This window comes from Squalius cephalus (assembly GCF_949319135.1).
Source record: "Squalius cephalus genome assembly, chromosome: 6".
NCBI classification, from domain to species: Eukaryota; Metazoa; Chordata; class Actinopteri; order Cypriniformes; family Leuciscidae; genus Squalius; species Squalius cephalus.
The window spans coordinates 34204284-34222225 of record NC_137127.1 but is presented as its reverse complement, the minus strand read 5'-3'; the positions used below and the strand labels follow the sequence as shown (position 1 = coordinate 34222225).

The following is a 17942-nucleotide window of genomic DNA, read 5'->3' as shown; positions in this document are numbered from 1 at the left end:
TGGCTACGTGGACACGATACATAAGCATTATACATTTTTAAGGCCAGACAAGTAATTTGTTGATGGTTGATTTGTAAAGAAGGGCTACACGCCTGCGCACATATATATTCCATAGGCATGCGTGTTTGAATATATATGTGTGCAGGTGTGTAGTCCTTCCTTACAAATCAACCATCAACAAATTACTTGTGCAAATTGCATGTGCGCGTCGTCGGTGTAGGTTTGCACAGAGATAACTGATAATCATTTGCACCTTGGAATCTATTTCCGGGAGTGTGTTCTCGAGCCACCAGGCACTGTTTTGTGCAGATGGGCGGCCGGAGCGTGCCGAGGGTTTACTGTTCGAACGGTGTCATGTTGGCGGCCCCTAAGTTAATAACTAATGAACTTCGCAATGGAAGTGAATCAATCAATCAAAACTAACTTTAGCTGGACAATAACTTTATCCTAGAGCTGCTGTAAAGCCAAAACAATCTCTAATACTGTAATTTCCTATTATCACTGTATTGTCACATTTTATACATTTGGAACAGTATCAGTTATGTTCGATGGGATCCATCATGACATCCTGCAAAAGGAAAAAGTTAATGTGGGGTGGACAGGGCAAGCTTGCTTGCTCTCTGCCTTCCCAAGTTATGTGCTGCGCAGGTGTGGCATTGTTTCTTTTTGCCACAACAATAACCCAGGCCAGGATAGTTAGCCAAATTCATCCATGGCCATTATTTATTGGGCATATTTTACCCTGTGGGCCCACTTAATAAATTTAGTTACAGTTGTTTTGATTGACATAATTTATTTGTCTTGGTGTCTCTCAGAACACCATCTTTCACACACTCATTTTCACACACTTTCACACCCCTCTCTGGCCAGAGAATCATACTTTTTTTGTCTGCCTTAGCTGTTTATGAATTGAATGGGGAACATGTATATTATTTGGGGTGGAATACCACCAAATCTGAACGGTAACAACTTTGACGACGACAGAAGCTACTGAACGTTGACACACTGTGGCATTATCCTTGCGACAGTGTCTAGGCTAAACGTTAGGATATCAATTTTCAATTGTCCGATGCAGTCGCCATGTGTTTGAGTTTAACACAGTGAACGTAAACCTATTTTTCAAAATCAAATAGATTAAACACTTTAAATAATTGTATAGACCTACAGTTGCAGTTGGAGAGACAGTTTTAATTTCTCAATCCATCTACAGTCGTAGAACATTTCTAGTCGACGTTAGTTTATCTGGATCTCGTCTACAATCGTCGTGCCCGAACGTCTACAACCGACGTTAGTTTCCTGTATCTGGGTCTCGTCTACAATCAATGTCCCCATTCATTAATATTATTACTCTAGCGCGTCTCCTCATGGACGTCGGCAGAGTTCCCTAACTCTCACTTGCTGCACAGCAATAATAACCGACAGACTTCAGACAATGCCTTCGAATATGCTTTAATCACGGCCGTAGGATCTCATGACATGAAACATTACATAATTTCCCTACAATTTGATTGGTTCTTCATATGCAAACCCTTTTGTTACTAGGTAGGAGCAAAATTAAATCTCATTTCATTAGAAAAAATAGAAAAGGGTTAGAAGTTAATTTGATTACTCAATATGTCATGAGACTATTCTAGACAGTATATTTTTGATATTGTCATGGTCAGCATTTCAGAATTTTCCATGGGCACAATATTCAGAGAACATTTTGTTCAAATGTTAGAATGTTAGGCCTGAAAAAGGGAAGTAAGTTTTAGATGTTAGAATCATGGTTAGTTTAAAAGATAGTTTACTATCTTATCTATTAAAAATCCATCACAATATCAACATGCAATATCTTTGTCGAAAAAAAAGAGACAAAATATTACAGACTGCTCACTGTACAAGCCTCAAAGTGAATCCAGACAGACCTAAGGAACATGCATGCTTCGTTATTTTAGAATCAAGTTCCACTGAAGTGAGATCTAATCCAGTCCTAATCCAATTTTCAGGGTGCACTGGAGGCATGTGGTAAGGTGTCACTCTTAGAGGTCTTCACCAAAACTGCTGCAGTCAAGGTGGGTCCTGATAAACCACTGGAGGGGGTTCGATTAACTGCTCTGCAGGTATATTATTTAGATTTCTGGTACCATTATCAACCTGTGGGGTATTCTGGGTTGTAAATATAATCATTTAACACATTGAATTTAATGACATAATTCATGTCCCATTTTATTTTTGAATAAAGGCAAGAAAAACATTGCTTGTTCCAACACCTCGGCTAAGAACTGGATTATTTAACAGGATCATTCCACCAAAAGGTGCAACCAAACAAGAACTGCGTGTTTGTTCTACTTCTCAGGTGACATCATGCATATTCTTAAGTTATGCATTGTTGCATTGTGCTCCCTCACATGTTTCAATTAAAACATTCTTTCCTAAAGGGTATTAAAGATTTCAGTGTCCCGATTGGTTTAGATGACAAAGTTCAAGTGGATCTTGTCATAGTTGGATCTGTGGCTGTATCTGAAAAAGGTAAAACTCTGCACCTTAGGATGATTTGAGTATCTTTTATTTTCTTCTCATAATACAATGAACTAACAATATGCAATGCCATTAGGCTACAGAATCGGAAAAGGTGAAGGCTTTACTGACTTGGAATATGCTCTGATGGCATATATGGGAGCCGTGAGTGAATCCACTACGGTCGTCACTATTGTTCATGATTGCCAGGTTAGTAATGTAGCCTGTGATCACTGTCAGATTTTACTCATTGTGGTAAATCAAATGGAAATGCAAAATTAAGGCTTGAAATGAAAACTGAAAAAACTTCCTCAATAAACCACAAAAGGACAAGATTTACATTTTGTAGGATAAAGATAGGCATCTTTGTTTTTTTTTTGTTTTTGTTTTTTTGTGTATTTGAATAAACCTTTATCACACTACAACGTTTCAGATATACTAAGATAAACAGTTTAAGATAAACTGTTTAAATTCTAAATATTTTACTGTGAAATATCTAGTATGAATCAGATGACAAAGAGGAGAGAGTCAAAGTTGTCAAATTATGTCAAAGTAACATTTGCAGATGAAGAAAGTCCAACAATGACAGATCATTCGTGCATTCAGAGAGTATCGTCATATTTTTTTTTTTTTTTTTGAGTGTCATAGCATGGTCAGAATTGACAGATTTATAACAGAAATTCGCCAGAAGTGTAAACACTGTGAATTTGGTGTGACTAAAAATGATATGATCAGAAAAAAAAAGAAGAAAAAAAAAATTCAGTGTACTAGATCTTAGGATGAAAGAGTGGCTTCTGAGGGAAACTCATATTAGGCAAAGCCATTGATTATAAGCAGGGCAGCTGAGGTTGCAACAAATCAAATACAGGCCATGGAAGTACACCAGAGAAGTTGTAACAAAAAAAAATATAACCGCATGTTATAACGAGTTGACTATCCCTTTAAATTGATGCTTTATAGATTTGCTTTGAATGCATGTGCGGGCATTTCAAGTCCTGCGTGAGAAGTGTCAATACGTGCAGCGTCTACCAACTCACAGGTATCGCACACCGGACGCGTCACTTTCAGTTCAAGACAGCAGTCCAAACTCAGACACGGGCACGGACAGACGTAGAGTGGTGCCGCCAGTATGTGTAGGAAAATGTACTCTTTTGTCCTTTGCTTTAACACTGTGAAATTAATTTTTACATCCAGGAACACTGCAATAGTGGCCTCCTTTTTTTTCTTCTGATGCCCTGTGGCTTTTCAGTTTCCATCTTTCCCTGTCTCTGTCTTTATCTTTCACTGTCCTCCACTGTCTGTCTTTCACTGTTTCTCTACCATTGTATCTGTTGAGCTCAGGCAACACAGCCAACCCCATGACGTCACAGAATGTAGTACTGCCCATGTTACAAAAGTGATGATAACCTCTTTTTCTTTTAAAGGTGCCCTTACTGCCCTAGAATGTGAAATTGAATTTATCTTGGCATAGTTAAATAACAAGAGTTCAGTACATGGACATGACATACAGTTAGTCTCAAACACCATAGTTTTCTCCTTCTTATTTAATTTTTTTTCTTATTTAAATCTATCAATCTATCTATCTATCTATCTATCTATCTATCTATCTATCTATCTATCTATCTATCTATCTATCTATCTATCTATCTATGCTACAGTTTAATTCGAATGATTTACACTGTGTTATCTAGATCCAGCGCGATATTGTTTTTTCCTTCGAGAGACATCAAGGCTTGCAAACGAGCGAACGAAGTATGGCAGTTGCTCAGTGTTTGGATGTACAAATTAACACAAAAGTTTTTTTTTAGTTCCTTCATCCGAGCCTCTGGAGAACCAGTGGGTTATGTGAATTTCTGATGCGTAATTGTTCAAGTTCAGACAGATAATCTTTCTCTCAAAGTTGTTCAATACTGTTTATGCATCAGTAAATCAAGCCAGTGACTAAACGCTCAACTTCACGTCGTTTCTCGCAGAAACTGCGTTGCAGTGATAAGATCTTCATTCACGCGATCCACAGGCTGTCATCTGCTCAATGCTCATCACTGCAACTTTTTATGTGATGGGAATAGATCTAAATACTTAAAAAACTTCTCACGATTCGTTAATCTCGATAGCTGTAATAGTAAAAACGTATAAAAGCTGTAATAGTAAAAGTTTTCCAGATAGTTCTACATGTAATGCCAGATATTTCATATGCAAGCATGTCAGCCAATCACAGCAGTGGGCGTTTACTCTGAAGTCTCTCAGCAGGCACGCCCCTTCAAACAGAGTGTTCAAATCAGAGGATGAAATCAGGCTAGGAAATATGCCTTTTATTTCTAAATTATAACAACTTTAGATCTAAAAAAACATACTAACATTATAAGGGCACCCCAGGAAACATTATAAAATAATAAAACAATCCATTCTAGGGCACCTTTAAATGGTTACATTCATGCAACAATGTCCACTGTCGTGTCAACTAGGGATGGCCTTTTTTTTTTTTTTCTAATTTCTCATTTCGATCATTGATAGGTCTCAAAAGAAAAAAGAAAAAAATAGAGTACTCGGGGGCAGGGCGTGTCTGTCATGGAGATAATGAAAATATTTTAAGACTGTTACGAAATTTAATGTTGACAAATAAAAATGACATGAAAACATGTCTATAAAAACATGAACATATGACTAGAAAAAATAACACTGCTATATCATGAGTTAGAAACTGGCCGTCTTCAAAAACCCAGTCAATAATATCCGGCCTTGGATTTGAGCTGAAACTGTGAATAAACACCACCCTGCAGCGATTTGCTAGAGGGTTAATAAACTCAGCCAAATGCATCCTATATTAGATTAATCAGGTATATACCTATTATTACAACTTACATCTGCACTAAAGGACTCCAATGCGCACGTGAACATGACCGTTTGAAAGGGTAACTCCCGTTGTGGATTCGCTCTTCCCTTAATAACCTTGCTGATACACGGGCAATAAAGCAGAAAGAATTTACAACATTCTATTACAATCTTGTTCTCATTATAATGCAATGTATAGGGCACATCTTGCACTTAATTTAATTTATGATCAAAGTGATTACCGTCATCACTGCGCATGTTTCGAAGCCTAACGAGAAACGAGAAACTTTAAATGAAACTTGTAAACTGCAGCGCTTTGCTAGCTGGTTAATAGACTCAACCAAACACGTCCTACATGAGATTAATCAGATAGACCAAATAAAAGTAATTTTGCAACTTACATCTGCACAAAAACGAATACTCATGTGAACTTGACTACGCTAGTCTGCGATAACTGTCGTTGTGGATTCCCTTAAGACCGTGCTGATACACAGGCAACTAAAGCACTTAAGAATTTACAACATTTTAATCTATTACAATCGTGTTCTCATAATGCTATGCATATGACAGATTGGCGCTACACATTTTGTACTTAACTGTATTCATGATCAAAGTGATTCCAGGCATCACTGCCTTTCAAATCCAGTTTCACTTTATTTTGTCGGTCTGGAAGGCGTGCTAGTAATTTATAAGGGAGTTTGTAAAAATAACTTATAACCTATGAATTATGACCTTTTATGACAAGACTTATGAGCTACAGGTGGTCACCTTTTGACCTCCGTTTCCTGACTGTTTGAGTGCATTTATGATACCATATGTTACCATATGTTACCAGAGTTGAATTGAGATGCATGCAGTCCATTTGCTAAATTGAAAATGAGGATTGTTTCCATCTTAGCAGGGGCACCGTCCCTTTCCTCTCTGTGTGGTGTTGTGTATTTGGTTTGCCATGTGTTGCTAAACTTATCAAACAATTAAAAGGCAGGATGGCCACTTCTCAAGTTTTATTATTGAGTGATCAAATGTAAACATCCCCAGACAACTGTCTCCCATCCTGTCTGGGAGAACACAAAATGTTGAGAACCCAATTTGATACCTCAACACTGACCAATGTGTCAGTGACTTATTCACTGTAAGATCAATAGATTAAGATGTTTATTCCTGTGTCTTCAGGAAACAGTCAGGCGTCAAAACACATGGTCAGGAAGCTAAATTTTATATACACCAGGTTCATTGATTCTAATGAAAAGCTAAATCTTCCTTCCCTCTCTTTGATCTTATTATATTATTTAATAGTTTATTTAATTAGTTATAACAGTTCATATGGTTGAGAAAAATATAAAATATATGAAATTATTATAAATAAAAAATATAATGTAAAAATAAACATCTTACTTAAATTTACTGAACCAATTACAATAGTTTTAGCTAAATTAATATATAAAAAGCACCTACATTTTTCAGAGAGCAGGAAAAGAGCTCCTTACACAGCAATGGCCATAACATGACCATTGCATTTACAAAAATGCAATAAGTAGAAATATAAAATCTCTTTGATATTATTCTATTAATAGTTTATTATTTAATAAGTTAATAGTGATGAGTAAATGGCTCAATACGGTTTGATTTATCTTCAGATAAATAGTTTAGAAATATAGTAAAGTTTTATACTTTTCAGTATTGGATTAAATGAACTGTAAGCTTACCTAAAATTACATGACAGAGCATGTAATAGACATAAATTGATCAATAAACAGAGATAAAACATTAAATATTTACATTTTTGATTTTTAATTTTTTAATTATTTTTTTGCTATTTACTAGCGAGTCAACATTTATTAAAACAATTTAAACCGTTTTAGTTATAAAAATAAGTTGTTGGAAGTTTTGTAGTAGATGTTTCTCCATAAGTTAGAAAGTTAATCAGGCTGTTGTCTATTAAAATCAATGTGAATAACATTTTAAAAAAATATAAATAAATATAATTTATAAGCTGTTTTGCTCATGGGACATTTTTGCTCAGGGCAAAAAATTTGTGGTATTACTATCCTTTCGACCACATTTTGTCCACACAACGTTAGGGAATACCTGAACACACACACACACACACACACTGGGTCTATAAAAGGAACTTATCATATTTTAAATTAAATGATTATAAACAAAATATATAACTCAATGAGTATTAACGTATATGTTACAAAAATTAATTTAAACCGTTTTAGTTATAAAAATAAATAAATATAAAAACACCTTATATTTAAAACAGAACCTACATTCTTTAGAGCGCATGCTTGCTGCTTATCGCTGTGTGCCACTCGGATGACAGGCTTTCACTTAGCTGTCGAGGTTCAGTAGATGATGTAAGGAGGAATTTAAAATAGAAGATTTTGTATATAAATGCACCGCATGTCATATTTGATCAATTCATATTAGATTATTCATAAAGAATGTTTTGCACCAATTCTGGCCACAGTACCTCTTGCGGTCTGGGCATGTGCCACATGGGAGTTGAACCCACAACCTGAAAGGTTTGGGGCCTGTGGTTCAGCAGTCAGTTGAACCACATTACCATCAAACATAGAGCAGAATGGGTATATCAGTGAAGGATGTCAATGAAGTATATGTATCGAAAGAATAAATAGGATAAATAATTATAAATAAATAATAAATGGGAATCTTAAACAAAATAAATATTCACACCTACAGTATATAGCTGATGTGTGCAAGCTGATAAGTGAAACACACTGAGTGGATTGAGCGTGCAGCGGCACATATGCACAAGCTTATCGAGTGCATCCCTTATTCACAGACATCGCCGGAAAATTTGTAGTTCATTCAGATGTCAATAGCAAAGAAGGTAAAATACGGCACATATTTCTAACGTTAACTGACAGTTAACTTTAGTTAACTGACAGAGGGAGAGAGAGCGCACACTTCTGTTGCATGCTCTTGAGGCTCTTGATTGCTGATCGCTCACTCAGCAGACATTTGGTTTAAAACCAAGGCCCTGTTTTCACCTGGTGTTTACCCCCAGGGGTCGGTGGTCGCTTTTTTTTCCTTATCAGTGCGAAAGAGACTCAAATAACTTTGTTGTAAGTGTTATACATCATTTGAAACTACTTTTATTTGTGTACACTCACAATAAAACAAAATGTTGTGCTTTTCGTAAAATAAAGAATATAAACATGATGCGCGTTCTGCCGTGTCTCAGTGAAATCCATACTGAAACGCAACAGAAAAACTGTGACTCAACAAATACTTGCCAAACAGACATGAGTCAACAAATGTCTTTAGAAAGCTTGAAGGGTCTATTTTTTAAATGAAGTAATTCATATTAAACACAAATATTCTCTGTTTGTCATCCGTATGAAACCAACGAGAGGTACAGTTTCTTAAGCGTCTGCTCGATATCCGTAATGTGACTACAGCAATGAGCACACAAGTAATTCATATGCTAATCATCCCTGTGAAAACGTCACCTCAAAATAAACCATCAAACTTGATCTTTCCTCTGCTTTTCATCAAGTTTGGAAGACACGCTGTGAGTTTACTTTGGATTTAGGCCTACTCCAGAAGATTTTAAGGTAAGAAATGTATTCTCACTTATACTAGGTAGTGTGTTATTGTTGCATAAACTTCACATTGTACTAGTTGAACTATTGCCAGACTAAAATATATGAAATCGATGGAAACATGTTGAAATATGAAATATAGACAGGTAGACAACCTTTCAAAGCTAAATACACTGAACAAAATTATAAACGCAACACTTGTTTTTTCTCCCATTTTTCATGAGCTGAACTCAAAGATCTAAGACTTTTTATATGTACACAAAAGCCTATTTCTCTCAAATATTGTTCACAAATCTGTCTAAAGCTGTGTTAGTGAGCACTACTTCTTTGCCGAGATAATCCATCCACCTCACAGGTGTGGCATATCAAGATGCTGATTAGATAGCATGATTATTGCGCAGGTGTGCCTTAGGCTGGCCACAATAAAAGGCCACTCTAAAATGTGCAGTTTTACTGTATTGGCCTGTGGAATGTTGGTCCACACCTTTTCAATGGCTGTGCGAAGTTGCTGGTGCATTTGAAAATTTGTTGCTGGTGCACTGTGCATTTGAAAAGCAAAACACACCAAACATTAGGCTGTGTTTTTACTCCTATATATATATAGAGTGAGGAAAATAAGTATTTGAACACCCTGCTATTTTGCAAGTTCTCCCACTTAGAAATCATGGAGGGGTCTGAAATTGTCATCGTAGGTGCATGTCCACTGTGAGAGACATTATCTAAAAAAAAAAATCCAGAAATCACAATGTATGATTTTTTAACTATTTATTTGTATGATACAGCTGCAAATAAGTATTTGAACATCTGAGAAATTCAATGTTAATATTTGGTACAGTAGCCTTTGTTTGCAATTACAGAGGTCAAACGTTTCCTGTAGTTTTTCACCAGGTTTGCACACACTGCAGGAGGGATTTTGGCCCACTCCTCCACACAGATCTTCTCTAGATCAGTCAGGTTTCTGGGCTGTCGCTGAGAAACACGGAGTTTGAGCTCCCTCCAAAGATTCTCTATTGGGTTTAGGTCTGGAGACTGGCTAGGCCACGCCAGAACCTTGATATGCTTCTTACAGAGCCACTCCTTGGTTATCCTGGCTGTGTGCTTCGGGTCATTGTCATGTTGGAAGACCCAGCCTCGACCCATCTTCAATGCTCTAACTGAGGGAAGGAGGTTGTTCCCCAAAATCTCGCAATACATGGCCCCGGTCATCCTCTCCTTAATACAGTGTAGTCGCCCTGTCCCATGTGCAGAAAAACACCCCCAAAGCATGATGCTACCACCCCCATGCTTCACAGTAGGGATGGTATTCTTGGGATGGTACTCATCATTCTTCTTCCTCCAAACACGTTTAGTGGAATTATGACCAAAAAGTTCTATTTTGGTCTCATCTGACCACATGGCTTTCTCCCATGACTCCTCTGGATCATCCAAATGGTCATTGGCAAACTTAAGACGGGCCTTGACATGTGCTGGTTTAAGCAGGGGAACCTTCCGTGCCATGCATGATTTCAAACCATGACGTCTTAGTGTATTACCAACAGTAACCTTGGAAACGGTGGTCCCAGCTCTTTTCAGGTCATTGACCAGCTCCTCCCGTGTAGTTCTTGGCTGATTTCTCACCTTTCTTAGGATCATTGAGACCCCACAAGGTGAGATCTTGCATGGAGCCCCAGTCCGAGGGAGATTGACAGTCATGTTTAGCTGCTTCCATTTTCTAATGATTGCTCCAACAGTGGACCTTTTTTCACCAAGCTGCTTGGCAATTTCCCCGTAGCCCTTTCCAGCCTTGTGGAGGTGTACAATTTTGTCTCTAGTGTCTTTGGACAACTCTTTGGTCTTGGCCATGTTAGTAGTTGGATTCTTACTGATTGTATGGGGTGGACAGGTGTCTTTATGCAGCTAACGACCTCAAACAGGTGCATCTAATTTAGGATAATAAATGGAGTGGAGGTGGACCTTTTAAAGGCAGACTAACAGGTCTTTGAGGGTCAGAATTCTAGCTGATAGACAGGTGTTCAAATACTTATTTGCAGCTGTATCATACAAATAAATAGTTAAAAAAATCATATATTGTGATTTCTGGATTTTTTTTTTTTAGATTATGTCTCTCACAGTGGACATGCACCTACGATGACAATTTCAGACCCCTCCATGATTTCCAAGTGGGAGAACTTGCAAAATAGCAGGGTGTTCAAATACTTATTTTCCTCACTGTATATATATATATATATATATATATATATATATATATATATATATATATATATATATATATATATATATATATCTCACATATCACACACACACATCATGTGTCTTTGTGCCCTCAACGTCGTCCCATTCGACTATCGCGGGTGCGAAGGCATGCGATTATATGATGCTGCCTCAGATCGGAGAGGCGCTCGCGGGCTATCTCTCCACTGGGATCGCATTATCAGATAAATTTTCAGCAGCGGGTCAGGCTGGTACTGCGCTATACACACCATAGCTGTCATCCAGGCCGTGTTTGCTTGTCTGATTGATATTTGGCTGTATTTATTGCTGAGAAATTAAATGATAATATGAGAAATCAGATGCTTGTAGTAATAGCCTATATTGTCTGGCTATTGTAGCATCCGGACGAAATCACGATGACTTATTCATTCTAAGTTTCAGAAAGCTTTTAACCTATTGGACTCCTTCATATAAATCACCGTCTTAGCGCCAATGAGTCTGGATCAAATTGCTCCATTGACACATTAGTGTCATGGTAGAAATTAAACAGAAACACCTCCAAGCTCCTTCGTGAGCTTCAAACAGATCGTTAAGCTAAGCAAGAAGGCCAGGTGGCATGGAGAGACCTCTCCGAGATGCCACAATACACATACACAAACATTCTTTGCATTTAACTCAGAATATAAGTAATTCCAAAAGGTATATGATATATTCCTGTATGTATGTTTCCCACCTAATATTAGCCTAGTTATGACTTTCTAGTTGTGTAGCTGAACTTATATTCAAGAATAAGAATGTATCTCTACTGTTCTATCTTCCAGAAATATCTATCTTGGTACCGAATTAAACCTCTCGGTTTGCCTAAGCTAAATATATATAGTAGGTTACAATAAAATGTATTATACTATGTTTACCATCCTTTGGAGTAGAAATGACGAATTCTAACACCATCATAAACCATGCAAATTAGGCTGTCAAGAGGAGACAAAGAGAGACTCTCCCGTTCAAAGTTTGAGTTTTATTGGTTGGTTCATCCAAAAAAGGTTTGGACTAAGATGCCCTTAAAGGACGATGAAGGTGGCTCATCATCTCTCTTCTCTTCAAGTCCTCTCTCTCCAAGTTTGTTTTGTCACTCCAAGTTTTATTTTGTGTCTCACCTTTGTTTTCTTAGCTTTTTGTCTTAGTCTTATCTCCGGCTTCTTGGCTTGTTTTAGTCTAGGGCTCATTCATTTCTATCTACGAGTGAAATGTCTTGAATTTTCGGCAACTTTGCTTACAAGTAAACCATTTGAACTTCCCGCGAACGACACGTGCTCCAGAATAACCGAAAGAACACTTCAAACTAACGGACACACCGAGGGCGGACACTCGCACACACGCATTCTTGCTCAGCACCAAAGATCCATGCAAGTATTATTTCTATTGAGATTTAATTGCTTTTAAGGTTGTCTGCCCCTGCTTTAAGGTGATTTGATTCTTTGCTGGCTCTCAAAGGTTAACTGTTTGTGATATTTTGCCATTCTGTGATCTGCTCTTTCTTTCTTTCTTTACTTTCGTTATTCTGTTTATATATATATATATATAAATTCTTTGTTAAATGTAGTTGTATGTTTTATAATTTCATTTGTTAAAACCCATTATACGCTTGATTGTCTCGGTCTGCTGCTCACCGAACAAAGTATCTTAAATGTGTGATCTTAAGCTACAAGCTTTATATTGTTGAGTAGCCTACTAGTTAGTAATCTTATAGAACAGGAAAGTTATTCTTCATGACCAGAAGAATAGCCTTTCTTGAGTTTATAAGAAGAATAATCCTCCTTGAGAGTTGATAAGAAGATCTGTGACACCTTCACATTAATTTAAGTGTTCTTTTGTACATTAGTAACGTTTATGGTTGCTCAGAACATATTACATTGGTTACATATAATGTTTCTGTATGATGAATGATACTTGTATGTATTCCTTTGTATTCCTTTGTAATGTATTTAGTTTCCACTGTATGTTTTGGTAATAATGTGATATGTCTCTTTAAGGCCTTGGCCGACCGCAATTCCTAGGGAGGCGCGTTCAAGCTTACTTAAGGGGGTGGAGAGAATCAGCAAGGGGGGTGTGTGTGTTTTGAATAGATGGCGCCAGTATTGTTTGCTGCAGCTATGTAGAGTTAAAGCTTGTTCCTTATGGTTTGAGAGCCTGGTCATACGATATGTTAAGAGACTGCTTTAATGGGGGAGAGAAAGACAGAAATTCACTCAACCACCTGGACTGTTTATTCGTGTGCGCGTCTCCGGTAAGAGGACGTGCTCAGACCCAAACTGTTTAACTGTGGGGGTTAACATTGTCCGACGATCTACGGATCTGGTGAGATCATCTTCAATTTAGTATTTTTTGGCGTGGTATACCACTGGATCAGCGCTCTACTTTTTTCCTTTTTTTTTTGTGTATTACGTTTTTTCGTTACGTTCCGACAAAGGATTAATCTCGCGGACTAACTGTTTCCTGGTTGGAAAGACTGTAGCGCACTCCTGAGCCAGCCTGGAAATCTTCTTTGAGTTGGAACTTTTAGTTTAATTTTGTGGACTGGGACAAAAAAGGGGGAATTGTGGGGTTGCACGGGATATTGGATTCCTTTATAATATACCGCGCTAAGTGCGTCATTCAATTGAACTGTTGGGTGAGTCTTTTGTTGATGTTGTTCAGCGCCGTCTGAATATTTGTTTGTTGCTATGTGCTTTATCAACTTCATTACACCTTTTTCTTAGGCATATTTATGTTTAAGAAAGCATTGACTATGTGACATTGGAAGCTTTGTGATATCTGTGATTACTGCTTTCATTCCAAAGATCCCCTTGTGCGTTTATAGTAACACAGCTGTTTAAAAAGAATATTAAAGGGCGAATTGTTACAGATCGTATGCTCGGTTCGGTGGACGAACGGATTATTCGATGTGAAATTAATTCTGTAGGTTATTCTGAAATTTGATCTATAGCCTATCTGTATATTCATAATTGATTTATAATTTGTTGTGGTTAATTATCTATATAGAGAGATACAAATATATGGGCTATGTATGTATTCCCTTTTTGGGCGATTTAAAATGTGTAGGTAATAATTGATCATAACCAGTATGATTAATTATTAATTATATATTCCCCTCATTTGAGCTAATTCGCTACACTGTTCTTTGTTCACATTTATTTCGGAGGAATTAAATATTGAAAAAGCCTTCTAAAAATGAAGGACTTTGAGAGTGCCGCCTCCGAGTACTTCTCTCGTTATGATAAAGCGTGTGAGAGGTTACTCGAGGTGGTGATTCGTGCAGTGGCCAGATTACAGCTAGACTGCCCTCCTTGAGGATCTCCATGATGTATGGAGTTATCTCTCATAACTCGTTCATGGGGAAAACCTTATTCTTTTCGCGGGGGCCCCCAAAAGCTGAGTGTGGCAAGTTGCGCTCCCCCTCGTAAATACTGGGGACCGGCTCGTCGTGCTCAGCAGCCTCATAATAGACCTAAGAGACAAAAATCCTGAGGGGTTTTTTTTTTTGTCCCATGTCTGTGGGGGTGTTCCCCTTCGGGGCGGAGCATGTATCAGCTCCTACCAATCAGCTCCTACCTGACACCCTCACGAAACCACTGTAACATCCCTGCCACCTCTGGTGATTCAACATATTTCAGTCGATTTTTACTCATCTCAGTATAGCAATATAGTTTGGTAAAAGCTGTTCATTCATTCACACACAGACACGGGATTCATATTTAAACAGTCTTTTTGCGTTTTGTATACACTAGCCTATTCCATATCGTGATTAGAACAAAGCACTTAATAATAAAAAACTTACTATTCACAATCCTCAGATGGATCCATCCGTTGCTCCTCGAAATGAAACTAAACCAGCACTTTTCCCAGGATTATTCCTCACAGCCTCACAAGACGACGTAAAGTACTGTAATCTGATTAAACTTGGTGTGTTTTATCGAGTTGATGTGACCGTTGACACGTTTGCATGGATTGCCTTAGATCATTTGCGTTTGAATAGCGTGCGCTCTCCGTGGGTGGGGTCACATTAAAAGATAAGCTATAATGAGCTGAAGTGAGAACTATTGACATCTCTCTCTTTTCATATAGATTACATAAACAGAGAATATTTGTTTTTGTTATGAATTAGATAATTTAAAAGTACAGACTTAAATGATTATAAAGATACATAGCTCATGCCTCTTGAGTGAATAGTATTCGCTGAGTTTTGTTTAAGTTTAGAGACGTGCTCCAAAAAATAAGTTCACGGTGACTGAGAGTGCCAGAAAGCACACCCTGTTTATTTTCTTTATTTTACAAAAGCACAATGTTTTATTTCGATTGTAAGTGGACACATAAAAATGAAGACATTTAACAGTTTATTTTTTTGTGCTGGAACAATGTTTTCATATTTTCAACAAAAGATTTCATATTTAGTTTAATTTGATAACATATTTAATTGTTTAATGTCTGTAATTCTTTAATGTCATTCATGGCTTTAATATTCCTATTCACTTTATTTATGGTTTAGAGCTCCACCTAGTGGCAAGTTTGATGTTGCTTTAATTCTGTAATTTTCCTGTTTTCACGTGAATCAGGAACTAGTGAGTGATCCATGCGGCAGCTAAAGATGGCTCTCTTTAATCGCCATATATATCGGTAATCTTAAACTTTGCAACAGCATCGCTTTTAAGTATTTATAGTTTTACATTGATGTTCATAATACTTGCATTTAAATGTGAACTGTTATATGTAAAGATAGTTATTAATAATTTTCTATCAGGCTATTGCATTAGCCACATTGTGCTTTAGCTTCATATCTCAGAATACTATATTAATGTGGATGTTGGTATGATGCTGTAATTATTGTTAATTCCAGGACGTTATTATTGAAATATGTTTATTTGTTTATTTGTAGTTTCACTCCGTACCCAAGAACATTAAACCTGTGGGCAAACGAACTTCTTGTCTTCAGAGTCGTGTGAGGGAAGGGAGTTTATCTGACTGTCAAACGTTTAAACCATGTTGAGGACAGTATAGTGAAAAAGCGGCTGCAAGAAAAGTTACAGCAGTAGATTGTGAAGATTCTAGTAGATTGAACGAGTATTGTGTGCGCAATGGAGTCCACATCCTCACTCAAAACCAGATCCCATTTATCGTGTTCACGATCGGGCCGCTCCTCTACAAATCCTGCAGCTGCAATGGTCAGAGCAAAAGCTGAAGCAGCCAAGGCACGTTTAATGTATGCAGATGAGGAAGAAAGAATAAAGGTGGAGAAAGCCAAATTGGAGGCAAAAATGGATAAAATGGTGTTAGAGCGAGAAACTGCTGCAGCCGTAGCCGAAGCAGATGCTCTAGAAGCAGCTGTTGACACCAGCGTCCATAGTAGACATGATCCTCCACTGGAAACAGCTCCTGTTGAACAGATGAATCTACATGCAGTCACAGAATCAGCATTAAAAGCAGAGCCACTCTCTCCAGATGAGACAATACAGCCCCACACAGAGTTATCGGTAAGAAATTCTGTTTCTGCTACACGTCTAAAGGCAGAGAGTTGCTCAGACGACGCTGAACTTGATCATATGCAATCAAGAAAAGATTCTGCTCAACCATCACGATTCACTAAAGGCACATATCATCCTTCTGGTAACACAGCAGAAAATAACCAGCACAGAAAATACACACGTTTTGCCCAAAATAGCACACCTCAATCTTTCCAACAATACAAGACAGACATTTCAGATTTTGTCAGATATTTTGTTTGCCGTGAACTTAACACGGGTTTAATACAGTTCAATGATCAACCGGAAAGTTTCAGAGCCTGGCAGCGATCCTTTCAAAATGCTGTAAGTTGTTTGAATTTGACACCTAGTGAGGAAATAGACTTGTTAGTCAAATGGTTGGGAAAAGAATCAGCTGAACACGCTAAACGCATGAGGTCAGTACACATTAATCAGCCAATGGAGGGTCTTGACAGAATATGGACTAGACTGGAAGAGTGTTATGGTGCTCCAGAGGTAATCGAAAGAGCACTTTTCAAGCGTGTTGAAAATTTTCCGAGAATTTCAAGCAGAGATTACTCAAAGCTTCACGAATTGAGCAATCTTCTTATGGAAATAGAGTCAGCTAAAGCTGATGGATACCTTCCAGGCCTGTCATACCTGGACACAGTTAGGGGCATCAATCCCATAGTTCAGAAGTTGCCATTTAATCTACAAGAAAAGTGGCTGTCACATGGATCTGGTTACAAAGAGAGGTATGGTGTTTCATTTCCTCCCTTTGAGGTCTTGGTTGTCTTCATAAGTCAGCAAGCTAGAATAAGGAATGACCCTGGGTTCAATCTTACTACTCAAACGGATTCACTTCATAAAGCAGACAAAGCTAGCTGGAAGCCAAGCAAATCAAGAGAAGTCTCAGTTAACAAGATAAATGTGTCTTCCCCTGTTCATTTTGACACAGATAAAGATGAATGGAAAACTGAAGATGCAGAGAGACTTTGTCCCATTCACAAAAGACCTCACTTACTAAGAAAATGTCGTTCCTTCCATGAGAAACCTTTGGAGGAACGTTTTGCATTTTTGAAAGAAAAGAGAATCTGTTTCAAGTGTTGCTTAGCCACAACACACACAGCTAAGAACTGCAAATTTGTAACCAAATGTTCTGAGTGTGGAAGTGAGAAACACATTTCTGCACTACACCCAGGCCAAGCTCCAAAAGCTCAAGAAGCAGCCTCCTCATCCCAGCATGGCGGGGAGGAAGTTTCCACGCCACCGACAGAAGTGGAAGCGCATTGCACTGAAGTTTGCAGAG

The 17942-nt window shown here is 37.8% G+C and overlaps 1 protein-coding gene across 4 annotated transcripts in view; it reads left to right on the top strand.

Moving 5' to 3' along the window:
- Positions 1-17942, top strand: part of mthfsd (methenyltetrahydrofolate synthetase domain containing) — a 142322-nt gene that overhangs the window by 39542 nt on the left and 84838 nt on the right. For 2 of the 4 annotated variants that reach the window (XM_079874240.1, XM_079874237.1), the window contains exons 3-6: positions 1989-2102; positions 2225-2338; positions 2421-2511; positions 2597-2709. In XM_079874240.1, coding sequence (XP_079730366.1) covers positions 1989-2102; positions 2225-2338; positions 2421-2511; positions 2597-2709 — 432 coding nt within the window. The remainder of the gene's footprint in view (positions 1-1988; positions 2103-2224; positions 2339-2420; positions 2512-2596; positions 2710-17942) is intronic. The other 2 variants (XM_079874238.1, XM_079874239.1) reach the window with 2 other exon arrangements.